At 40.9% G+C, this 27,580-nt stretch overlaps 1 protein-coding gene across 1 annotated transcript in view; it reads left to right on the top strand.

The window, feature by feature from the left end:
* cwc27 (CWC27 spliceosome associated cyclophilin) overlaps positions 1-20,946 on the top strand; it is a 28,361-nt gene extending 7,415 nt beyond the window's left edge. Inside the window, exons 11-14 of the mRNA XM_078271775.1 lie at positions 8,125-8,228; positions 15,553-15,662; positions 15,799-15,905; positions 20,408-20,946. Of these exons, the coding sequence (XP_078127901.1) occupies positions 8,125-8,228; positions 15,553-15,662; positions 15,799-15,905; positions 20,408-20,576 (490 nt within the window). The 3' untranslated portion in view covers positions 20,577-20,946. The remainder of the gene's footprint in view (positions 1-8,124; positions 8,229-15,552; positions 15,663-15,798; positions 15,906-20,407) is intronic.
* The last annotated feature ends 6,634 nt before the right edge of the window (positions 20,947-27,580 follow it).

Here is a 27,580-nt window from a genome sequence, read left to right as displayed (position 1 = left end):
ATTGCAAAATGCTTGGACTTGTTCGCATTCATGAGGAAGCTGCCAAATAATGGCGTGTTGTACCCCGGACCAAAACAATTTAAAAACTTTTAAAAGATGATTCACGATCAATCAAAAGGGATCATTGTTTATATTAAGTTTGTCTCAACGCGCTGTGAGGTTTGATGTTGTTGGTATCGCTGGTTAAGCTTTTATGCTCACAGTTTGACACTTCTTTTATGTTACTATTGATCAAGTCTGGTTTTACTGTGTTTGAAGTAGGCCTCTTTAGGGGGTTTGCTTTATAAAAGACACTACTGAATGAAGTCCCAAAAGCAGTGTATGTGGTAGTCGCCACTTTTGTTAAACCCGACGGGGCATGACTGGGGAAGCAAAACGCTTCCATATGGCTGTGGGACACAGTGTGAGCTGCTTCTGCCAGCAGGGCCTGGCTCCCTCTGCTGTAGCTCAGGCTGAAGATAACACAACTGCACTTCCTGTTATTTATATCACTTGTTATCACATACTTATGTATGGTGTATACAGTGTGTGGCAGCAGGCTTTAATAATGCCGACTTTATAATAATAGAGTCCGTAAAAATCAAGGTGCAAGATTATCACGTTAGCCACATAATGTCGCTTTACAGTCGTTAGAATAATAACTAAATACCTATAAAGGGGCGTGTGTGTGTGTGTGTGTGTGTGTGTGTGTGTGTGTGTGTGTGTGTGTGTGTGAGACTATATTCGTGGGGTCCAAAAACTGGGGAAAACAGTATACTTGTGGGGTCTGCACAGTGAGGCCCAAAATGCTGGACCCCACAAGGTTAAAGGGCTGTTTGAGGGTTAAGGTTTTAGGATTAGGGTTAGAATTAGGTTATGGTTAGGGTGAGGGTAAGGGTTAAGGTTAGGCATTTAGTTGTGATGGTTAAGGTTAGGGTAAGGGGCTAGGGAATGCATTATCCCAATGATGGGTCCCCACAAAGATAGTGAAACAAACGTGTGTGTGTGTGTCTGTGTGTGTGTCTGTGTGTGTGTGTGTGTGTGTGTGTGTGTGCGCACAAATTCATTCAATTCAAATAATCTAACTGATTTTATGTGTTAAAACAAAACTTTAATAACTAATGATTATTTCCATTATCGATCAATCTGCCAATTCCTCAATTTCAATGTGAAATCTCAGAAAATATTGGACAAAGAGCCCCAGTTGACATATTCAAATTCATTGTTAGGTAAAAAAAAACAGTCCAAAACCTAAAGAATATTCATATGAATTAATATCATAAAAGACAACCAGAAAATATACATATTTGACTAGGTTGAACCAGTGTATTTGTGGCATTTTGGCTTAAAGATTAATAGTTGCAGATTCATTTTCTGTCGACCGACTAATCTTTATACATAAGCCGTATAATTTAGTACATTTTTAATTACAACTTGATTAATTTGTACTCAGAAATAGGATCATATCATCATGATATGATTCCATTTAAAATCAATAAGTATAATGTGGAGTAATCACCCAGCTTTATATGTGAATAACGCATTGTTACTGGGGTCAGGAATGTAAAATATTTTTTTTATGTCAAAGTCCACTCTGAAAAATCAGTTTGTGTTTCTTCTGGCACTCTGCCATACAAGTGTGTGTGTCTCACTGCCACTAAGGATTATTTTAATAATTGATTATTCTGCTGATTTAATCACTATTAAATGTCCAGCACAATTTAGTAGACCCCGAGATGACGTCTTCAAATGTTTTGTTTCATCCAACAGTCCCAAAAACCAAAGAGATTCAGTTAACGACGACATAAAACAGAGGAAAGCAGCAAATCCCCACATTGTAGAAGCTGCAACCAGAGAATGTTCATAAGTTTTGCTTAAAAACAATGACAGAAACGATTAATTGGTTATCAAAATAGTTAATTTTTCTAACTGACTAACAGGCTTACTGATGAATTGTCTATTCTTTGCATCTCTAGTCTTCATCTTGCTGGTTCTGGATTCGGTCTTCTGCCACATTGCTCTTTAAGACAGCACTCTTCGAGCCTTGTGGACAGTGTAACTTAAATGGGACATCAGACGCTAATTATCCTGCCTGAGTGGCCGTAGCCCGGACGCTGCGTCACTCTCTATTAATTGGCTGCACCTGTCTCTTGTCATCGGTCATAACCCAATGCGGTCTCGAGGAAAGGTTGCAGAGATCAAGAAAGCATTCGCCGCTGCTGTTCTGCAGAAAACTGCTTGAGATAATCCAGTTCTTGGCAGCGGGATTGTGTATATTTTGGAACTGCCAGGTTTACACATCTGTGGCCCACTGTAGCATGTCTGCCCCATATGGGGCACTTGCTCGCTGGAAACGGTTCCAGACAGTGATGCATGTCTAGGAAGAGGGGGTTAAGACTTTATTTTTATTTATTTTTTAAAGAATAAAAAGCCAGCAGAACGCCACTTGGACTGTGATCAGTGTCAACATTTGACAATGTGCACATGTACTTTGTCTTTTACTCTCAAAAGCAAGCAACATATTATCAGCGGAATAGAAAATTCTCAACTAACTTTAACTGATATAAGTGTCACGAAAAGATACACTTGATATCTTCAATCATGACTAACTAAGAAAAAGATCTGGTCAATAATTGCGAGGCAAACGAAGCGATCTGAAAGATGAACTTTGGTCCGCTGCATGGGTAATGTGTTGGTCGAGATCACTCTGCAAAGTCATGCAAATTCCTGTGTTGAGGTTGGATTCCTCCACTCCAGCTCACAGTTCTCCTTGGCTTTTGACCAAGCCATGGAGTGCCCCCTGAGGGGAGTTCACCCAGCCATCTTGTTATTCTAGCACATTCATCCACATCACTTGCTTCAGTCGTTAGTTTAAGTCCGGCATAGCAGGGAGAAGCTGCTGCTGCTGCTGCCATCCTTGGGTGTTCAATGTTTACTTTTAAATACACATTTGACTTGTTGTGGCTATATTTTTAACTTAAAACAGTTTGACTTTATCAGTAAATTACATCTCGAAAGTACCTTGAAGGCCGGACAATTAAAATAAAGACAAATCCAAAAAAGGCAAGTACGCCTGCTTGTACATTTTGGAAAAGGATTGAATTTTTGATGAACCATACAGTCATCACTGTACTATTTTTAAGGTTGTCGAAATTCCTGTGTCAGCCTCAGACTCCTGCCAGACACTGGAGTATTAAATGCAAGGTTCTGAATCATGAGAGAGTTTCTTGGTCTTCTGCCAATCACTTCATATGCTTTCTTTATGAAAAGTTAATCATCCACAGCTCTCTGGGTTTCACTTTCTTTTTTTTTTTACTTTCTAAAAGAGTGACAGCAGCTGGTAGACCGAGGCTGCTGGGACTAGAAGGGATTCACAAAAAGGATCCATAATGCATCTAGCTTTGCCCGTTTACGTTTGTTTATTATTGGATGACAACATTAGTGGCTTTTCTAACTCTGTTGGCCTTATGGTTTTTAAATAACCATCAGAGTCTCCTCTCCTGCACCAGATGGAGAGTCCTTTTGGATGGAGATAGCGAGGGCACATGCCAAAATCCTCTTCCTCTATCCTTCATTTCATCTTTCAGGGTATAAATCACCCGTACTGAATATTTATTCTTTATGTTTTTTTTTTTTTAGATTTGCATCCAGAAATTGGTTTATAATTAAATGTGTTAAGAATACACTCACATTACAAAGAGAAAACAAGGTCCAAGGCACCCTTCTTGTGAAATTATTTGAAAAGGCCTTTACTTAGATGGCTATTTCATATCGAAATCTTACATTTAAAATAGAACTGGGCAGCAACCAACGCTTATCGGCACAAAGCAGCCTTCTTCAGGGTGACACACCTTCACACTCCAGACTTTTGTTAGTTACACTCAAATTACAATCGGTTCTCTTTCCCCTCATGCTTAATAGCCAGTGCCAGACTGATAAGTGCTTATAAAGCTTATTTTTTAATATTGGACAATGTATTGAGTTGACTGTGCCTGTAGTTTGAGGTATTAAGACGTAGGGACCTAACCAACTATTAGAGAAAAGGGTTGCTGTTTAATATTTAACATTTGGAGTACATTATAAAACGGGTAGCTCAAATCGAGCAATCTGATTCGTAGGCGTGATATAATAACCATATACAACACCTTTGATTCTAATTGCTTTGCACATGAGTTATCACTCCGCGTCTTGAGAAAAAAAAAAACGATACAGTTTTGTTAGTGTTTTTTTGTCAATGAAAATGTGTGGGAACCCTGTATGCATTTATGTTAAACAATTATGGCCAACATGTAATCAGATTTTTTTTAAATGTCAAATACGGATAACAGTTTCGGCCTCAATCAGAACCTCAAAAAATACACACGCACATCACACTGAACAAATTGTGATTTATCTAGTCTTGTCAAAAAAAAAGTGGTTACATAATCATTTGTAGTGATGTCTTGAGAGGAATTTGCTGAGCCGCAAGGTGTGTCTTAACAGGTGTTGTCGGGGCTTTTCCTATCCTTTCTGGCCTCTTTCTCTTTATTGGCACCGGGGCGGTGGAGCCGATTGTTTGGCTGTTGCCTTGGATACGTCTCTTGTTTTCCGAATGGCAGCATGTCAAGGCAGGCAGAAAATGATCACTCAGTCCAAAGTGTTCCACGCTGCAGAATATATGTATAAAACCTCACCTCTCAGTCCCAGAGAGAAGAGGCTGGACTGTGTTCAAGTAAGAGCCTTGCGTCATTCTTGACTCTTAGTTTGATATTTCAAGGGCCTGACAACACAGTTATAGAGTCATATGAAGTCCTCACAAAAGCGTCTCAAAAATCATGATCACATTCCAGAGAGTTAAAGTACCTTAGCAGAAAATAATCAAATGTAGACCATTCCAGAATTTATGGTCATATCATTTTGCCCAGTAATCACACATTTCAAACAGAAGATAAACTGGCTGTTTTACTTTTGATAAATGTCAATATGCTGTCTTAAATCGACGTGAAATAGCCAAAAAAATAATTTACAGCCGACCTGATTTACCAGGCTTTACCTGTTGTGTAACATGTAGTCTCGCTTTGCCAGACCATCCACACGCTGCGGAACGGAGGAGGTTCTGGCTAGTCCACACAGCATTCTGGGATGGGAGAAAAACGTGCTCTGGTTTATTGGCATTTCTTTAAACCAATCACAGTCGTCATGGGCGATGTAAGCGCCACACGGAGCCGCTGCAAAATAGTCGTGCAAGAGAAAACACAGATTCAACAGACAGTCTAAGCTAGCTGTCTGGATTTACCCTGCAGAGATCTGAGGAGCAGTTAACCATAGTCCTCATAAATCCACCGGAGTTTAAAATTTCAACACAAAGAAAGCAGAAGGAAGCGTGCATCAGCGAAAATACATGCATCCTGCGGCACCGGAGCAATCCCGGAAGTGGAACGTCAAGGATATAGACTATGTAACATGTGACATTGTGATGGGCAGTTATAATCTTTGAATTATTTTATTCTTTTTTGCCAACCTCTGGATTTGTCACATCTAAGTCTTTGTCTCAGAAAAGAGGTTTGTTGCCATTGCTCCTAGACAGAGCTGAGCTGACGACTTCCCCACGCAGAGTGTGACTCTGCCAACCAGTTCTGCTCCTGGCAACTCCGTCTGGACTCAGCTACAACATTTTTTCTTCGGGAAGAGAGACAACAAACAACCAAACGTCTGACTGATTCCTCATGTGTATCCTCGGGAGCAGCAGAGAAGCTAACGAGGAAGAGACATGACATCAAATCGGCCACAGCTGTTAATATTTGCCAAGGCACTTACGGTTAAAATATCACTCAGTTTGATGCCTCGATGCTTTGCCACAGACAATGTCAGAGATTTAACAAAAGTAACATGAGTGTTGGACAGCTAGAAACAGAAGAATGAAATAAAAGGCAAGAAAAGGATATAAGTGAACGTCAGTCCAGAGAAGCAGATGTAAGAAACAAAGGCAGCCATTGTTTGGTCTGGAGATGCCTCACATGTTTCTAAGCCAAGGACCCAGACTGTGCAGCTTACCTGTGCTTTGTGGCTCCGCAAGAGAATGGGACAAAAACAGAGCTGTCAGGCAGTACAAAAATATTATCATTTCCTAACATAACATATCTGCTCTGCAACTGGCAGTAGTCTCAATAATGTGAACAAGAGCAATAATCAGCATTTGCTGACCCTGGTTCAGACTTCTAGCCTTTCGCTTCAGGGCCACCTGCCAAAGGGGATGCTACCTTGAGTCAAGGAAGCAAGGATGTGCCTTGGCCTGCCTCTGTCATGCAGTTAAAGATTTTATAAGTGTGGCTGGACAGGAGCGGTGCCTGTAATACTTAATGTTGTGCCACTTGAGTAAAGGAAGTATAAAGTCTTTCATTACTTCTGCCACTAACAGCATTTGACAGTTGTGTATTTCATGTTTCACAGGACATTTCTGTAGTTTGTCGCACACAACATGCAGGAATATCACACGACTTTCATCCAAAGTGTGCTCTGCTCTACATGCATGTTCACTGTGTGCATATGTAGAGGTGTGGACTCGAGTCACACGACTTGGACTCGAGTCAGACTCAAGTAATGAATCTGATGACTTAAGACTTGACCTGACAAAATCAAAAAGTCTTGGAATGTAACACCAATGGCATTTAATTTCATGACTTGTTTAGGACTCAAAGCACGTTTGGACTTGGGACTTGATATAGGAATCGTTAGTCTTGACTTGGCACTTGTCTGTATTGACTGGGAACTTGAGCTTGGGCTTGTTGGTCTTTAATTGGGAGTTGTTAACTGGAGACTTGGCTTGGGACTTGATTTGGGACTTTGACTAGAGATTTACTGCCCTTGACTTGGGACTTTGTTGCCAAGATTATAGACTTACTTGTGACTTGCAAAACAATAATATTTCCCCACATCTTGTGCTTATGTACAACTAAACAATCATTATAAATACAAAGAAAGGTTTTGAAAAGCCTCAGACAGCACCATAAAAGATTAGAGACCTTGAAGTTTTAATTGCATTTTACTTCACATGCGTGTATTTTGAAAATAATTTGCTCCACGCTATATCTGTATTCATCACCGCTGTTAAGTGTTGTGCCGTTTAAAAGGTTAAAAAGCTTTATTGAGTGCTGCTACAATGTAGCCTGACAAGCCAGACCCACATCAAGATGTTGGGTCTGGGAACTCACCATTGGCAGGGCTCAATCCGAGGGGCGAGATAAACGGTTGTCTTTCAAATTCCCTCTGCCCTCATAGCCAACCAGAGCAACGCTAGTTGATAGATTCAACTTTTGCTGTATCCAGTTGGCCAAACTCCGAACACAGCTTCCTTTTTTAAGAATGACTTCAGTGCTTAACTCCAAGTCTTTCAGAGTCGCGGCCAAAAGCCGATTCCAAAGACCGCTGTTCGCCAGCAGCAGCAGCCATCTTCTTTGTTTTCAAGTAGCAGGGAATTCCCGTGGAACCGTCGCAACTCTGCCATTATGTTAAATCCGCCCACCGACTCTATACACAATGTGATTGACCTGAGTTTGGTTTTTCCAGCTCGCAAGCCAACAGAGAGTCTGGACGACCCTGGCTGCAAATTACATTTGCTGCCGCTAGGGTGCGTCCAGATTTCTAGGCTAGCTTCAATGACAATTACCCATCTCAAAACAAGAAACACATTGACATTTTTCTCACTTGAGTGTGCTCAAACACAACACCTCATCTAGTGCTTTCCAGGAGCCTGGAGGGAGAGAATAACACTTATTTTGTTAAGGCTCCATCAAATTTATTGGAGTAACACAAGCCTTTCTTCATTATGACACTCGCACACAGTGTTTTATGTTTGTTTTATATACCCACCTAATTAGCCATGAACATTACATTTTGAGAGGCAGAACAATTGATGTTTGTTTGTGAAAACCAGTAACACTGAGGGTGTTGATCTATTTGTTTTAATGATGAATAACCTTGTTTAACAGCAGGAGCCAGTGGAGCCAGAAGTCTGCTTTAACTGTCCACTATACTATTTGTCGTGACTGACTTTTGTCTGTGAACCTGTTGTTCTGTCATCGTTCTTGTCTGTTACCGGTTTAGTCTTTCATAACCGTTTTATATATATGTTGAGTCACTCTTTTAACTTCATTTCTGACCTCACAGTGATGAATTACGGAAAGAGGCCCGACAGTTGAAGAAGGAACTACAGGCCATAAAGCAAAGGAAAGAAGAAAGTTCAAAACCTGAAGTAGATGAAGCCAAGGAGGGTATGTGAGCAGATTTTATTTTTTGATGGATGCATATGACTGGGCGGTTGATAATATACTGTACATGTATCTCACCACAACTAGGTGCTTGAAAAAGAAGTCTTTTAGCACAGAGCTGAGTGTGAACAGTCTCTTAGAGGGTGGTCCGTGCTACATTCTCTGCTAATGGACACTTACACAGGCAACCCTCTGATTTAGTCAATTAGTTGCAGACGGCTATTTTTCACCCCCCACCCCATCCAAGGGTCTGCATTTTTGTGTTAAAGCTCACAGAAAAATTGTGTGGGTGATATTTTTTAGTGGCTTCCATAGTTGCACATCAAACCCCTTGTGTGTTTGTTAGTTTGCAGCTTTGGCCGATGGGAGTCTATAAAAATCTGCCCCCAAAACCTCCCTGGGTCTTCACCACACTGCAGTCTGTCATAATGCTGTCAATCTTTGTTGATTTTTGCTGATGCTGAAACACATTTTTGAAAATTACAAAAACCGCTTAGGCACAGAGGTTAGCTTGAGGCTGTGTGTGTACAGTATATTGTTAGTATATTTAGTTCGTGGGGGGTTCTGCAGGGAACAGTCTAACTGCGGGATTACCACCCGCCAGAATTTACTGGAGACCATGATGGGCTTTTGTTGCTCAAACATAGTTTTTGTCTCCACAAACACTGATGGTTTTGTTGTTTAAAACACAGACACTGAGGCCACTCTTGACTTGCTGATTGATTCAAGATGTAAGCATAAAATACAATCATTACATTGTACTTTAATACGAAGATTAACAAAGGTTTTGTTGCAACAACGGATTATTTTCATAGTCAATTAAATTGTCGATTATTTTCTGGATTAATGGATTAGTTGTTTGATCTATAAAAGGTCAGAAAATGGTGAAAAATGTGGATCAGTGTTTCCCGAAGTCCAAGACTTTTGTTCACAGCTCAAAAATATTCAGTTGACTGTCACAGAGGAGTAAAGAAACCAGAAAATATTCACATTTAAGAAGCTAGATTTAGAGAATTTTGACTTTTTTCATAAAAATGACTCAAACCGATTAAGAGATTATCAAAAATAGTTGGCGATTAATTAAATAGTTGACAGCTAATCAATTCATCTTTGCAGCCCTAGTTCTGTTGGTGTGTCTGACTTAATGTGTTGCGCCTAGTGATATCTTCATAGAGTTAAGCTGTTTCTATAAACACCCAAGGCAGAAAGAGGCCTTTTCTTAATAGATCCAGTACTAAACTCAAGTGTTGAGTCAGTAACAGTCCTGCATTGTTATAGCGAGTGGCAACTAGCCTAAGCTCCTCCATTATCTTACAAGGTATTTCAGCTCTGCCAAGGACCTTTGTTTTGTGCTTCTCAGAGGCAGGAGTTTCTTAAAAGAGTTCCTCGTTACATTTCTGTGTTGGAATCAAAAGTTAATTCCATTAGATGGAATTCTAAGATGTCATGGGCCGATGGCCACTGCAGGGGAGACGGATGTCTGCTCAAATGCTGTAAATCCTGAAACTCAGCTCAGCCACAGAAGAACACTGTGGTGAGGGCTCGTTTTTATCTCATCCCACTGGAGACACTGGACAGCACACACACACATATTAAATATGAAATGGAACTGTTCCCATTCTTGAACTTATTACTTGTCCTGAAGAATCCATTGTACAAAGTGCTCACTGACATTGTGTCTGTGGCCAAAATGAAAATTATTGATACCTGATGATTGAGGCATATGATGCAGCCAGGCGTATACCAGGCGACCTATCTCAACGCCCTAGTTTTGTTTTGAAGGAGGACGTTACTTTAGAACAAAAAAATATAGTGCTGGACTAAACTAGAATATTTGGTGAGACTAACGCCCGAGTCCGAGACAAGTCTGAGTCCAAATACCAACGAGTCCGAGACAACAGAAAAGCACCTCCAGTCCGGATTTAAGTACTACAGCCCTGCCAGTAGTAGTACTCCTCATTTCCACCGGTTGCGGAACGGCTCCGTGCTCTGCCGTCCCTCAATACCCACCAGGTCCGGATTTGTTGCGGAACGGCTGCGGCCATGACTGACAGCTGAAGTCACGAGAACCCACTAGAACTCGCGAAGTCAGGTAGAACAGAACCACAAAACCAACATCAGTTTGTTTCCATCCAGAGGAGTAGAGGGGAAACAACTCTGTGCTGTGTTTTCAAGGTGTAGTGCAGGGAAATATGATCCGCCGTGAGCACGGTGTATTTTATTTTGAAAATTAACCAGATGTTTTATTTTGTTTCTGTGCTCGACTTCCTGTCCCGCACTTTCTGAATTGTGCTGGATTGCTGCGGAGCTCTCCGGCGTCCGGCAAAAATAGAAGGTCTGCGTATCTGGGACGCAGTCGGAACGCAGCCGTTCAGCAGTCAGTGGAAATACACACACTGACTTTAATGGAAACCTATTGACTCCGCCGCCGTTCCGCAGCCATTCCGCAACCGGTGGAAATTGGGGGTTACATCAGTCTCTACGCCAAATCGGGCCAGGGGCGTTAAGTGTGGGTGCCCTTGCCTACTTACTATCCTCCTACGTCCGACGCCCTTGCCCGGAACACACACATTTTCATTTTTGATCTCAACTACACAATTGTAAAATTTCATGACTGTTTTTTTTGCACGGTTGCGACATTATTGTGGTGGCAAAATCTGGCAGCAGACATATAAACACCTGGCAAAGTACTCAAAACTGCCTCTGTGGTAGTTTTCGCTCGATGGTGTTTTAAGCCCCCAACGTCGACTTCAAGGCAGCGCTGAGGACTGTCGACTTCAAGGCACCTAACCCTAACCATTGCCTAATCCTAGTGCCGTCCAGGCAGCGCTGCCTGACAACGTTGGGGGCTTAAACATCAAACACCGGTAGTTTTCGCTACAGTAGGTATCTTCAGGACCACATTTTGCCATGATGACACACACACACACACAAACTGACAAAGTGAAAACAATAACAAGCGTTAACATGTTAACACACCAATTTTGCATCTCATGGCACTTGAATAATATCTCTTAAGATGGACAGATGTTGTACCACAGTCGGACAAGAGGTGAACAATCATTACATGAATTTCTTCAGCAGCACAGTTTTTGTCATAGTAAAAGTCACCGTACGGTTTTTGTTTTTTAGCTTTTAAATTAAGGTTAGACTCCAAGATGATGTTTATTTCTTTGCTATATTAGTCTCAGTGTAAAGTGGTTGTTTTAAGATCCATACATTCCCACAGTTTTGCCATTAAACTACTGAAGCTCAATATGTGACCCTCACAAGCATGATGAAACAAATATGGAGGCAGTTACCTTCTTGTCATTTCCATCTTTATTCAGTCTTCTGTTGCACGCAGGCCATGGATGGATACAACAGGAAACAAAGTAAAGATTTTTACTGTGATCCTTGACCTTCCCCTCTCAGTTCTGCATTAAGTCAGTCAGTGCCCATTCCTTTCCCCCCCCCCAGCAGCCGCTGGCCATACGGCTGCTGGCATGTGCACAACGTTGATTGGAGTGAAACGCAAATTGTCTCTTCAGAATTCACCTTTTTCCCTTCAGTTTTCATCACATAAATTATAGCATGTTCCTGTAGTCTGGTTTTCTCTTTCTTGGCATGACCGCTGGGTGCCAGAGCCAAAAATAAGAGAGCCATTCTGAAACCACTGTCCATTCAATACCCACCCTAAATGATGTGGCAGCAGTCTTTATCCCGCTTAGATATTATACAGGTTATGCATGTGTGTGCCCTTGGTGTTGTATTACACTGCCGCCTGTTGCATATTGTTGCAGCAGAGTGATATTTGAAACGGCAATTACCTGTGATCAAGATTAGCGTGTTATTTTGTCTCCTCAATATGCCTTCGGACAGTTTTTGTCCATGTTAGTTTTTTTTTCACAGGACAGTCTTTCAGTTGCATACCGGTAGTCGAAGATGGACAGTTGGTGTTAACCTCAAAGCACTAACTGACAATATCATTTTTTAATGTGTTTTTGATTGATGATCAGCAGTAGTGTTGCGTGACAGCTCGTCGCTGTTTCCTTGATTGTTTAACAGAGAAGAGGAGCTTTTTATCCCACAGAAGAGGCATTTGTCGTCCACAACATCCTTCGGTTGCGACAACATCAGCAGCTTGATTTGTAGCTCCCTTGAGCCCAGGTGACAGGAGAGGGGAGGAATGTAGTTAGAAAGGCCATCAAACTCAAAGATAGTAGTTAGCGACAACAGCTGGAGAAAGTGCTGCGTGTTCCTCATGTAGGACCTCGGGGCGTCATCAGTCAGCATGTCACAGGCTGCAGCAGGGAGGCAGAGGAGGAGCGGTGACGAGGGATGATCACTTGTTGGTCTCATAAATCAAGAGAAAAAGGTTTGGCCCTCGAGGAGCAGAGCAGACTTCCATGTTGACACTCGGGGAAGCGGGGAAAGTGTTACGCTTAGATTTCCACGGCTGCTTTTGGAAATTCCAGTGATTGCTGTGTATTTTCAGTATTCGCAGCCTAAAAGCTCAGAGAAGCGAGAATAATTGCATGGTTTTCTCAAATGACAGCCGACTCAAGCGCCCTGTGGGACTGAAGCCTTTCGTTGTTACATTCCTCCTGAGTTGAGCTGTTTTAATGCTTCTGCGTCAACTCCACGCCGTAGCTACGCCGTCGCTCCTACGGCGTCGTGGCCCTTTCGGAGTTCTGCGTCGGGGGTTGCTTTGCATCGCGGTTCATTTCACCGCCATAACGCTAGTAGGGGGTGATAAGTCTGAGGTTATTTGCGAGGTGTCTGCCAGCCAGTTTATGTTATGTTAACAAGCAAACTGCCCACAAAGTACTGCTTGCTGGCAAAGTGCTAATTTCAAAACGTTACTGACATATAGACACTTTACAAACGGAAAACCCCGTCATTGTAACCAAAATATGTCTGAGTTTATTTGCAAAGCTTATGTCAGTGAACTAGCATGTTGCTACTCCCCACAGTAGGCTGCTTGAAACACCGACTATCAACACGCAGGACCAGTCGACCAATCACAGTCCTTGCGGTCTGCGTCGCCTCGACGCAACGTTACACATTTTTTGGAGGTGCACGTCGAGCTACGGCTAAAATTGAAATGTCTTTATTTGTATTGCTGAAACAAGTTTTTTTTTAAATATTTAACATATATAACATATAACTACGTTTATCATGATGGCTGTGGCTCAGGAGGTAGAGCGGGCCGTCCTTTAATCACAAGGTTGACATTTCGATCTGCGGCTCATCCTGTCTGGATGTCGAAGTGTCCTTGAGCAAGACACTGAACCCCCGAGTTGCTCCTCCCACCACCATCGGCGTATGAATGTGTCTATACGTGTGAGTGAGTGAGAGGCAAATTGTAAAGTGCTTTGCACTTACAAATGCTCTTACCATTTACAACGGAGATCTTATTTCCACGTTAGGGTAAGACAATAGTTTTACCTTTTTATAAAAGTCACCTTCTGGTGTTTGATTACAGTAATAGCAGCCTTTTGTCCAAGCCAAATCTCCCTTGGGACAGATAAACAAATCTTGACAAGTCAGAGTTTTTCCTAATTTAAAGGAATGCTTAAACATTTTTGGGAATACGCTCTTTGCAGTTTTGCAGAGAGTTTGATACCGTAGATCGATACCACACTGGTAAATATAAAGCTACAGCCAGCAACCAGTTAGCTTAGCGTAGCATTGAGACTGAAAACAGGGGGAAACAAATCAAGTCCGCACTCTACGAGCACCTCTAGAGCTCACTGCAGTCAGATCTGCTTAGTGGGAAGAAACCTGCCTTTATTTCTCAGAGACTGAGGCTGAGGCTCTGACTGTAATTTCATAAACTTGATTTATTATTAACAGATACACAAGTGGACTATTGTGTATTTATAATAAAATCTGTGTTTATCAGTGCTAAGTTTTACCTTTATGTAAGCAGAATAACAGATGACCTGTTTGAAACATGGCATGTCCAAGTGACCTTAGGATAGTTTAGGATTGTTTCTAACACGTTATTTTGTGTCTCGAGCTTCAATTTTCTGCACTGTGTTTTACGTTGTTGCATTTGTTCTTTAATGTGGTGCTTATTAGCAGAACTTTTACTGACTTTACTGTTCATGATAAAGGGCTTTATACAGCACACACATTAACAGAAACTCATAACATTGCCGCTCTTACTGAATGACAAGCAGTGGACTTCAGTGTTTTCTCTGTTACATCATTTGTTTGGTGCAGCTGAATGTGTCCCAGCATCCAGCCCAGAGGCGGCACAGCTTGGCTGTCCCGGGGCTAGTGGCGGTGTATGTGTGACATCACATTTTGTTGTGGAAAGACAGCGCTGCGGCAGCCAGCAGACTGTGCTCACTGTCTGCCACTCTGTGACTTCACAGCCTGTGTGTCTGAGCTGGGAGATTTACAGAAGCACATTGACTGCATGAGACACCAATGTCAGCATGCTGATTGTCTCTCTCGCTCTCTCATTCATGATGAGGTACTACTTCACACATACTGCGCAGGAGGACAGTTTGGTGGAAAAAAGTGTGACTTTTACTCTCTCTGCCTGCATTTGTAGCACCAGTCTGCTGCAGTGTCTACTTTTACATTTGAGCTGCCCCTAACGTTTATTTTAGTGTCGATCATTCTACCGATTGGTTTTTTGATTAATCATGTAGTCCATAAATCGTCAGAACGTAGTGAAAATCTCAATTTCCCAGAGACGTTTTCGGAATTGTCTTTGTTTTGTCAGACCAACAGACTAAAGTCACAAAGATATTCAGGTTACTATCACAGAAGATTACAAAATCCAGAATATATTAACATTTGAGAACCTGGAACTATTTCAAGTGTAATTTTGTCCAACCAACTGTCCAAAAAACCCCAAAGATATTCAGACTAGAATGATGTGAAACAGAGAAAAGCAGAAAATGACATTAAAGAAGCTGTAACCAGAGAATGTTTCAAAAATGACTTTTACGATTAATTCATTATCAGATAACATTTTATAAAGCAAATTATTCATAAAAAGATTACCCTTTGCTAATATTTCAGTAACACCAGTTTAACTCATTTGTGCATAAGGACTTTATTTAAAATGATAAGGAAAAATACCACAATATTTGTTCTGATTGGTCTAAAGTCGTCCAATCTGGGACGGACAACTTTGACATTTTTTTTCATAAATAATAAGAACTGGATTTAATATGCTCAACAGTTATGTTGTTGTTTCTATTTTGAACATATTTTGTAAAGTACTTTATGATTTGGTTTCACATTGCCACAGCCTTCTAAGATTTATATAAAACGAACAAAGAGTTAATAGTAATCAGAAGCGGTGTCTCTCTTGTCTCTCCAGTGGATGAAAAGCCAGCCAATGAGGCGGTGGCTGAGTATCTGGAGGGACGAAAGAAGTACGAAGAGAAGAGGCAACAAAAACTGAAGAAAGGCTCAAGCAGAGAACAGCAGGTAAAATAACACAATATGCTGTCATTCGTTACTGAACATGAAATACAAATACAATTCAGGAGACAGAGTGGGGACTCTGTCCTAGTTAATAAGGTTTGTACTGTGTATATTAAAGTATGTCTGATCTTTTTGGTAGACACTGGAACTCCTCAATCGTTTCAAGTCCAAGCTGTCTTCGGCCATCACCGAGGAGGCTCCAGAGGACGCCGTGGAGGAGCTGGCAGAGGACGACGACAAAGGATGGTCAGTGAGCCTTCTATGCTGCCGGGTTGAAGATGTATCTGAAGCATTAAAAAAAAAAAAAAAAAATACACTTAATACCTTTTTATTAAATCCCTTCCAAGTCCTTCCCTTCATATGTATATTATGTGAGTCTGGACGGACATGGATATAAACTGCAACTTGACGTACAACCGCGAGGCGGTAATTCTATTTTACTTAAGTATTTCTTTTTTACTTCATCTGCGATTATTGTAATTTCATACCAACCTTAAGTTAGGAGGACATTTTTTTCAGTATTTTATGATGAACCGTATGAAAGCTTATGCATCTGGAAAAGGAGTACTGTATATGACAGAATGAAATAGCTGCCGTGTAAGTATTCTTGCTCAGCTTTAAATCGCTGACACTATTCGCCGTAGCACATATTAGTAGCAGCATGTGAGCACACCAGAGTCCTGAGTGCTCCTGGAGAGTTCAAGAAGCAGTTTGGCTGACACACAGCTTTTTTCGACGATGAATCTCGAGCATGACAAAAGGCCTTTTTCATTAGCCTCGGCTGCTTGTGTTATTCCTATTGATACCCTCGTGGCGAACACTGAATCAAGAAAAGAAAGCCATTTAACATAACAGTAATATCAGCTTAAATGTGACACTAAAATAGTCAAATACTGCAGAAACCCCTTCTTTGTAACAGGGATGATGAAGCTGACCAGATACAATGCTTGCTTTAGGGTTCTGATAAATGTGTGTGAAAGTTCAATGTGTGTGTGTGTGTGTGTGTGTGTGTGTGTGTGTGTGTGTGTGTGTGTGTGTGTGTGTGTGTGTGTGTTGTCAAATTGGGATATCAACCCACAGCCACCAGATTGGCCATCAGGAAATCAGCCCCGACGCTGTGTTTTCCTCTCATATTCTGTTTTTCACCAAAGATCTCAAAGTCTTACTACACAGAGTAGGGGCTTGAAATGAATACCATGTGTTTGAATTTGAGCAAAGTGTCTGTGTGTGAGAGATTTAGAATAACAAAATCTGTAGTTGCTATTAGTCTCGAGAAGCCCCCTTGAAGTGCAGTCTGTCTGTGTGTGTGTGTGTGTGTGTGTGTGTGTGTGTGTGGGGGGGGGGCCCTAATGAATCTGAGAGAAGCCTTGGCTGGCGTTTGGAGCCTCTCCCGGCTGTAGACACCTCACTGTGTCGCCCCCGCCAGGTATGGGCACGGAGGGAGGGAGGGACAGGGGCAGTAGCATAGCAGTCCTAGAAAAACACCAGTGGGAAGTCTGTGCCACTCTGGGAGCACTGCGAACAGAATGTGGGTTACAACAGGTCAGACATTGGAAGTCAAGTCTGGGCCAGAGGAGGTAAACTATTCCATCTGTGTCTGTGTCTACAAATTCTGACTCTCCCTCTTCAGCCCCCTCCTCCTCCTCCTCCTCCTCCTCCTGCTCCTCCTCCTCTCGGTCTCCGCTAACACTCACAACTCACATTGAGAGTCCATGCTCTCAGTGCAAGGAGTTGCTCTTACCATCCCTCCTGTACTCCTTGATTTCCACTCCCTTAGATGAGCAAAAAAGGATCATTTGAAAACATTTAATTGATCTGTTTTTCTCAGACAAAATCACTCGTCACTATTTAAATATTTATATTATTTAATATATTTATTTACAGACAGATGTAAAGAGTGACCAAATGCATTGATTTAAGGTGAAAAAAGCGTGGCATCATGGCAGCACAGATCGGTTTTGATAAGCCCTGAACGCTGGGTTTCCTCCTCCCGTCTCGGAGCTGTGTGACTCTGAGGCCGTACGGCCGGCGGGCTGTCATCACTGAGACTGCTAGACAAATTATCAGAGGCAGCCCGCTAGCACAGCAGGAGTCCTCAGGGTCTGCCAGAGTCTAGCCATGACATTCTAGATGAGCTGTCACAACTCCTGCCGATTTCAAACGAACGCTGGAGAGAGTGCAGAGTGCACACACACACACACACACACACACACACCTGAATTGTGAACGCTCAGCCAGAGAACGCAGCAGACACATACCACATGCTATACACAGTAGACAAGGCATCACAATATTCTAAAATATACAATAGAGAATACGCAGTTTCTTTATTTTGTGCTCGTGCAAAATGTAAATGATCTCTAGCAGATAAGAAGATCAGCTTTAAAGGGTTTAAAGCTGATGATCAATGGACGTTCCACTTCGGGGATAGCTACCACGCGGAGTTGACGCAGAAGCATAAAACAGCCTTAACAGTCTCCAGCCATGCTAGCACCTATGTGAAGCTTTACTGAAGCATAGCGGTGCTTTGAGCTAGCATTTAGCTCAAAGCTAAATGGTGCTAAATGAAAAAGTCAGGGAAATAACCGACGTCGCCCGGATTCACCCTCTTGGGACCATGAATGGCAATCCATCCAATAGTTATTAGATATTGTGAATAAATGTTAGATAATTTAGTCTGGAACAAAGTAGTGGACCGACGGACTGGCTGCCATCCATGGAGCCCTGCTGTTAGCATGACTGAAAACAGTTGATTAGTCACTCCTGCTGTGTTGTTTAGATTTACTGATAGCATTCACACAGCAGCTGAAGAAATCGTGTCAGTGGGAGAAAATGTGTTTTATCTGTGACACTGATATCTCCTGTGAGGAATGTCCTGATTCTTTAATCTGTCTTTCGGGGAAGAGAAACTGACTGGGGAAATGAAAGACACATGAGCGTCTGTTCTCCGGGGAGCAGGGCTTTCTTTCTGGATTTCTGAACTGCTAAAATCTCTCGAAAATATGAGCCCTATTACTGTAACTCTCACTTTGTACATTCAGATACCTGCTTAATGCTCCTCTGTCAAAGAAAGTGCTTTTGGTGTGGTTCTTTAAATATTTTTTGCTATAATTTCAATACCAGTATTAATATGGTAGTATATCCCCCAACCAGACTCAGTTTGTATTTTAACCATTTTGTCTGGGTGCTCTTGTGTCTTTAAATTCCAACAAGGCTTAAAGTCTGTGTCCAAAACACCTTGTGTGCCCTTATAGGCTTAACGTGGCTGCATATTAGCTTCCCACAGACAACAATACAGAGTATTCTGGAAATATTTTGGGTTTAGTCGAAATGAAGTCCAGCTAATCACTATAATTTAACATACAACCTTTATCTCCATTATGATTCCTTTTAGAGCTACAATAATCCATATTTTCATATTCACAATGCATCATATGACTGTGTATTTATGACAGACCCATATTCCTATCAAAGTATGTGAATGCATGACTGCAAGCATTGCACTAGGCCAATCCAAACAATATTTTAATTGTTTTATGCTTTTAATGTTTAGTTTTGATCTCTTTGTGTTTGTGAACTTATCTCAGGCCTAGTCCACAAGTACCCAGGTATTTTCTCTCTTTCGTTCTCAAAGAAAATCCTGTCCACACAGGCACTGTTGTCCAAATGAAAACGTAGAAACACAATTGAAGCGCTGTCATTGGCATGCCAAAGCCTGAAAAAAAAAGTTATTATCATAGCTACCTGGCTGCAATGATGCATTGTTCGCTTTATAGTGCATTTTGACCTCTCTGTTCCTCAGTATAGCGGAAGTCACATTTACATTTGTACATTTATGTGTAAACATGTGAAAGGTCCTCTTAGTGGTTAGAAGCAGCACTAATTTGGGCACGTCTGGCATTGCACAAAACATCTCCTCTCACTCACTCACACTCTGACATTAGCCAAAAACTCAGTTTCCATGTCTACACTTCAACACTGATCAACAATGAAAATCATCGGGGAGACCTCTAGCTCACCCAGTAAGAGTCCTTTGCAGCGGCGCGGGTTCAAATCCGACCGTCTGCCCTTTGCTGCGTGTCATCCCCCATCTCTCTCCCACCTTTCCCGTCTATCCACTGTCTATCTAATAAAGGCCCCAAAATCTTTACAAAAAAACAATGAAAATCATCACCCTGGCAGGAGTTTTCTAGAAGATCCATTTTCATTTCATTTTGTGACCTAAAATACAGTTTGTGTGGACGAAAGGCCAAAACGCAGAGAAAAAGCAAAATTTTTTAAGATTATTTTTTTTTTAAGGCCTTTATTCGATAGGACAGGTTATACATGAAAGGGGAGAGAGAGGGGGGGGAATGACATGCAGCAAAGGGCCGCAGGTCGGAACCAAACCCGCGGCAAGGTCTGAGTCTCTGTATATGGGCGCACGCTCTACCAGGTGAGCTACCGTGGCACCCGAAAAAGCTGTTTAAAAAAATACCTGTGTACATGTGGACTAGGACTCAGTTTAACCACTTTTATCTGCCTGTTTGAATACAAATGAAGTTTATTATAATCATTTAGATCATCATATTTATGATCAGTGGCTGAAAAAACAGCTGTTTTTCAATTTCAAGTTTTTCCCATTGTGATTATAATATTGTAATCAAACTTGCTTAAAGCAAAAGAGACTCCCAGTAAAAGCTCTGCAGAGCGGTGATTTAGTGGATCCTCTGATGCTGTTCTTTGAACTCTTTCTCCATCTGATTTAGGATGGCCCATGTTCTGCAGTTTGATGAGCAAACCAGAAAAGTCAAGGACGCCGCCATGCAGGACGAGGACACTTTTGAGATCTACGACCCACGCAACCCCGTCAATAAACGGAGGAGGGAGGAGAGCAAGAAGCTCATGAAGGAGAAGAAGGCCAAGGTGAGGTCATAGGTCGGGTCCCGCCGAAGCCTCGAGGAACTCCTCAGCATCCTGCCTTTCCGCTTCTCCAACACTTCAAACCCCACTTTGTTGAACTGTTTCCTGGCTCCAACATCTGGATCGAGGATGCTGAACTGAGCGCATACGATCCCTGTAGTCTGTGATGGAAAGGCCTCTTCGCTTAGAACAGCTACACCCGGACCAGGCTCAGTCACTCAGACAACTGTGGTCGTAGCGATGGTCATTAAGGTCATGATTTGATTATGTGTAATGTTCGCTTCTTTGTCATTCTTCTTCTGTTTTATGTTATCTATCAGCTTAAATGTGAGAATTTAGACTTTTGCAACAAAAATAAATAAATAAATAGCATTGGTAAACAGTCTGTAGTGATTTGACTCTTTCCACAATCAAACATCTCTGCCATACATTTTATCTTTACCAAAAGCATAATGTTCAGTCTATGGTGACATTGTCAGAAATGTCTTAATTAAATGAGACACAAGCTGAGCAAACGTTAGCGGCAGCTGGGCTCACAGACCCTCCGCCGCCAAGCTGAACAGCGTTGTAGAAACACTGATTTTTAACGTGAAACTGCTTTATTCAGTGTTTTGCCGGTTTTAATCAGCTGATCAGAGAGGAGGAGACCTCTGCGGGGAAAAAACCTCCTGAACGATGAACACTGAAGGAATCCTAAACAGGAGTACCTGTCTGGTGGTGAAGACGACGACTCCCATGATCCCACGCTACTTCACGACCTCACCAAACTGAGTCCTTTATTATTGTTTTGATTGAGAGACCCCCTACCAGCAGAAAACTATATATTGTACATTAAATCCGTACAAAAACTGCAGTGAAAAAAATGTATGTGGGTTTACAAAAAAAAAAAATGGTGTTTATTTTTTCTCTTCCCTTTGGACAGCTGTCTCTTTCTGTTTACAGTCGTCATGCTAAGCTAAGCTAACGTCTCCTGGTTATAGTTTCACATTAAACGGACATGAGAGTGGTATCAATCTTCCCCACTAGCTCTTAGCAAAAAAAACTTAGCCTACTTTCCAAAATACAAAACTATTCCTTTAATGCTGAGGTGGACACAGTGATGGCCTAACCACTCTGTTGCATTTTATATTTCTCTGCCACACTGTCGTGCTCAGGTCACCACTGGAGCAGTCAGAGCTTGTAAAAAGGAACTGTTTAAACCAAAGACTTTACCTCACTGCGGTGGTTTTCGGGGGTAAGTGATCTGCCACTGCCATGTGTGTGACCAGGAGCTGCATTTGGCCAGCTCACTATTTTTTACTGCACTTCTGGGATTATGCTTAAATTTTCATATGGAACAGGAAGGAGAGTTAATGTTACATTATGAGCCCGGCTCGGCCCGAGCTGCCGCAAATCTAAAACAGGTGATACAATGATCTAACTGACTCTACGTGCTTCTGGGTCCAGGTCAGGTTGAGATGTGCCGTTGAGAGAAAAGCTGAAAAAAAGAAATCATCAAATATTTCTCATAAAGACACGCAGAAATGCTCATATAAATTAGCTTTTTAGAAGGACATTGCTTGCCACATACATGAGTAATTTATGTTAAAAGGATACAAGGCAGTGTAATTCCTCCCCAACACCACCAGGAGAATACTTAATGTTCCCCCCGGTGTCACCCTGCCCGGCTCGGAGCAGGAAATACCACTTTTTGCTGCTGGTCATGTCACTGCCAGGGATGAGATGGAATGGTAATAGCATTATCATGCAACTCTACAACTACTATCTCCCCCTGCCCTTGTGGGTAAAGGGCTAAATATAGCGAGATAATCCTTTTCATCTCTTAGAAATTCAACCAACACTTCATTTGTGACGGGGATTATACTTACCTAGCTTTTTCTTCTTATTCTTATACAAAGGCATATATATATATATACTTTTTTCAACTTGCTATACTATGACTTTTTTTTTACTTTTTCCGACATACTATACTATGCAATACTATGACATTTTTTCGACTTACTATACAATGACTTTTTTCGACATGCTATACTATGACTTTTTGTTGTCTTTGCAAATAGCTTTGTGTGATACATACCTAATAATCTGCCTAAAGAGTGAGGGTTGTGGGTTCAAACCTGGTCAGGATCATTGAATTTTTTTACTTTTTTCGATATGCTATTCTATGACTTTAAAAAAACTACTTTTTTCAACATGCTATACTATGACTTTTTTCTTATTTTTTTCAACATTCTATACGATGCAATACTATGACATTTTTTCGACTTTTTTCGAAATACTATACTATGACTTTTTTTTTTTTTTACTTTTTTCAACATGCTATGCTATGACTTTTTTCAATTTTCTTCTGATATGCTATACTATGACTTTTTTTTAAACTTGTTTCGACATGCTATACGTTGACATTCTTTTGTCTTTGCAAATAGCTTAGTGTGATAAATACCTGGTGATCTGCCTGAAAATTGAAGGTTGTGTGTTCAAACCTGGTCAGGATCATTGAATTTTTTTTACTTTTTTCGATATGCTATTCTATGACTTTAAAAAAACTACTTTTTTCAACATGCTATACTATGATTTTTTTCTCATTTTTTTCAACATGCTATATATGACTTGTTTTTCCACATACTTGGCTTTTTTTACTTTTTTCCATGGATATGGACCCACTTTTTCGACAAGAGAAGTGGCTCAGTAAGTGAGGCTGTTTCCTAAGAGTCTGAAGTGAAAGGCTCAAATCCCTGCTCCCCTGTCTAATTATATGATCTAGAGATTATCTAGGTATTCCTCTCAGTGGTGTGAAGAACAAATAATCAAACGAAATAGCCAGCTTTAAGCCATAGGTGTAGCTCACCAAGATAAGATGTTGATGTATAATTAGACTGATAGATTGTAATCTGATGTTGAAGGATCAAACCCCCCCTGTCTCTAGAGTTTTTCTAATTTTCTGTCCTTAGTAATGTTGAGTAATAAATACGACATCAAACCCTCATGTTTTGAACTTATCAAATAAATTAGTGTGACTTTTTTTGACATACTATACTATGACTTTTTTTCAACAAGCTATACAAAGTCATAAACTGTCATAGTATAGTATGATGAAAAGTCTGTACATACCATAAAATGCACATAAAAAGATTGTTGTCATTCAACCTCAGATTATGCTCTATCTGTAAAATCAACAGCTTATCTTGGTGAGCTACACCTAAGGCTTAATGTGTGTTATTTTGTGTGATTATTTGTTCTTCACACAACTGAGAGGAATACCTAGATAATCTCAAGATCGTATAATTAGACAGGGGAGCAGGGATTTGAGCCTTTCACTTCAGACTTTAATGCAACAACCTCACTTGCTGAGCCACTTCTCTTGTAAAAAATTGGGTCAATATCCATTGAAATAAAAAAAAAGCCATAGTATAGTATGTCGAAAAAAGTAAAAAAAAGTCATAGTATATTATGTCGAAAAAAGTCACAGTATAGTATGACGAAAAAGTCATTAAAACTCATAGTATAGTATGTCAAAAAGTCTGTACATGCCATAAAATGCATGTAAAAAGATAGTTTCCAGCCATAAAAATGGTAATAAATAAAAAAAAAAAAATGTTTTTTTTATTCCTGTAAAATGTTTTAATGTATTGTTTCTATTCCTGTATTTACAAAAAAAAATGAAATATTGTGGTTTGACATTGTTTTTATTGATCAACATTACGGAGGACAGAAAATAAAAAACTCTGGAGACACAGCAGGGGGTTGATCCTTCAACCTCAGATGATCTATCTATATGTAAAGTCAACATCTTATCTTGGTGAGTTACACCTATGGCTTAAAAAATGCTATTTTGTTTGATTTGTTCTTTACACCACTGAGAGGAATACTTTGATAATCTCAAGATCGTATAACTAGACAGGGGAGCCGGGATTTGATAGTCTGCCTATCACCAGACCAAGCTCAATCTTTTAAGATTGAACATTAGTCTGGGGACTTTGAGTTTGTAAGTTTATTTGATTAGGACAATGCACATTAATCAACATTTCTGTAAATGCGCCAGTGTTAGCCAGTCGGCTAATTTTCAACTGTAGTCCTAATTAGCATGCCACCAACGGGTGACGTACTTTGCAGAACGAGGCAGAGTGAAAGCCGGTCCGTAGTTAAAAAAAAATAAAATAAATAAATAAAAAGCCAGTCCCTAGTAAGGCAAACACATCCTTCTTTTGTAGGAATTGTCCCTACGAAAGTTTCTGTTCTGTCTTCAGAGAAAACTTGCCTTTGAAATCTTTTAAAACAGCAGTGACAGTGTAAACAAAAAGCTGCTTCACTTCTCTGTCGTCATCGTGTTAAACCCACCAATAGTGCGCCAGGTGGATAAGCCAGTTTGTGATTGGTTCCCGCAAATTTGTAACGGAAGCAGGATAGATAAATGTCAAGGGGGTAAGCCTCTCCCCGCTACGCGTAGCTCCTGTGGCGCCATTTTGATGCTACCAAACGCTCACCCGCCGTTAGCATTCCATTGACTGCCATTCATTTTGACGTCACTTTGACAGCAAATAACTTTACATCTGAAGCGTTTAAAGACTTTATTTGTCCATTGTTTATTTCTAAAGAAACACAACAATATATAAAAGGCTCCATTATCTCACGTTATGGCTCCATAGCAGACGTTTTTGTAAAAATAGGCTAACGATTGTGTCATAACCACGGGACTTACTGTCACACAGTAGAGGAATTACCATATAGTACAGGAGAAACAGTAATAACACAAAAACTGTAAAAGATATCAAAAAGTTAAATCATTGTCAAATAGCTGAAGGTTTTGTGAATAGTTTAAAGTTTGAATGACATCTGTAGGTCAAAGTATGTGGGTGGAGTAGCATTTCAAAGAGGAATAAGCCTGAAGAGGATTTGAAGATTGCTCCATTGACTGAAAATCTTTTTTGAAAAAAGCTTAATATTTTATATATTTTCATATATATTTCATGAATAATAGCCATCATGTCCTTAAGGAGCTAAACATTTTTATCGTTTTTTTGTAGCTGAACGTAATCAGTTGAAGAATAAAAAATCAGATAACAATACTGTGAATGCTGCTGAATCAGCATTTACACAAGTATTTGCATGTCTTCCTTTGCACACTGCAGGTTTAAGTGGTCCTTTGTTGCTGTAACTGATGTGTTGGATGGACATGTGTGCGTGTGAGCAGCAGAGATGGCCCACATGCCTGACCCCTGAACCACAAGTCCTCCCCTCCACGGACAATTCCCCAGGGTGTGATGGACAGAATGTGCGGAAGAGGAGAGCTCGATGAGTTAGCACACATTCATAGGAGGGATATTGATGAGTTGGCGAGATCAAAGAGAGAAGGTGGTGTGGCCAGGCAGATTTTCATGTTTAATGGTTAGTCACTCACAGACTTACAAGGACAGAGCAGCAATCTATTTGTGTTGCAGATGTTCTCTACTTTAGTGTTTAAAGGAAAGGTTCTGAATTCTTCGAGTCCATGTCAAAACAACACTTACATGCCCATATATACATTCAAGGAGTCATTGGTTGCTGGAATTGTCCCTCCTGTTCATATTGGCCGTGAAGAGATCCTTTCCTTAAGTCATTTTAAAGATGGAGGACAAAATCAGAATATATTAAAGTTTATCTGAAGCTTCAGCAGTCTGTTATTTAAATCATGTGTTTATCTACAAAATTTACAATCTTTTTAGTACCAAAGTCCCACTTTGTTTTTCCTTTATTCAGCTGCAGTTGTGGGACAGTAACACCAAGAGGAAATTGCCTACTAAGTAGTTGACACATTCTCACTCCCTCATTTGGTTTAGTAGCCTTAGTCACTTTTTAACACTCTGGGTCGAGACCGATTTGGCATCATTTTTCAACGTGCAGGGTTAAAATATGTACATTTAACTGACACGCAGCACAAGAACCCCAACCTTCCTCCTTAAAGGATTACTTTATTGTCACAAGTGAAAGTGTGTCATAGTGAAATTAATTCTCTGCATTTAACCCATCCCTCAAGGGAGCAGAGGGAAGCCATTTACAGCACCAGTGCCTTGATCAAGTTCATTGAACAGAGAACCTAGTACATTTTTTTGATGGTGGGGGAAATCGAAGCATCCAGAGGAAACCCACGCAAACATGGGGAGAGCATACAAACTCCGCACAGAAAGGTCTGGAACAACCTGGATTTGAACCCAGAACCTTCTTGATGTGAGGTCACAGTACTAACCATTGGGCCGCCAAGCTGGATACTGATGTCGCTCTTAACACTATGTCATCTTACAGTCGTGGTCGAGCTGCTGCTACGCTCGGTGCAGCCCATCAAGAAGCTAAAGTGTGATTGTTGCGTCTGTATCTGACGCTGAGAGCCACTGACCAAGTAAATAGTAAGCTACTTTAATGCATTTTTATACAGAATGAAGACTGCAGATTTTTCGAGGGGTTGTTTCAGGTACTGGTGAGACATGAAATAAAATCCAGGAAGTCCAGTTTGAAGGCTTATCAGACACCAGAACTCTGCACAGCAGTTTATAATACTATGAGCCAGGATTTTACAACTGTGGAAAGTTATTGAGGCAGCAATTATTTTATCTTTTGTCGCAACAATCGAGAGGTCAACAGTAGGAATATAGCTGTCACGGTACAAAATAATCCACCAGGAATGTGCACAAAGATGATGTTGCATAGTGGTAAAAGTTGAGCAAGGTCATTTTGTTAGCAAGGGATCTCTTTACAGCCAGAATGGACAGGAGGAAGACTTACAGTCTCCAGAAACTCTTTAAATGTACATCTGGGCATGTAGGTATTGTTTTTTAAGACTTGAAAAAATGTAAAGCGATCCTTTAACACAAGCTGAATCAGGGCCCCCTTCTCCTTTAATATGCTTTACTTGAATAAATGTCCTTATGTCACTGATCATATTTCACAGCTACTTTATAAGCTTATTTTTCATCCAGGCCAAGTCTTCCCCAATACACCACTTCATCTCTTTTTTCCCCCTCTGTGAACAATAATCTCACAATACA

The sequence above is a fragment of the Sander vitreus genome, chromosome 16, assembly GCF_031162955.1.
Source record: "Sander vitreus isolate 19-12246 chromosome 16, sanVit1, whole genome shotgun sequence".
Lineage (NCBI taxonomy): Eukaryota > Metazoa > Chordata > Actinopteri > Perciformes > Percidae > Sander > Sander vitreus.
This window is presented reverse-complemented; position numbering and strand designations above follow the sequence as displayed.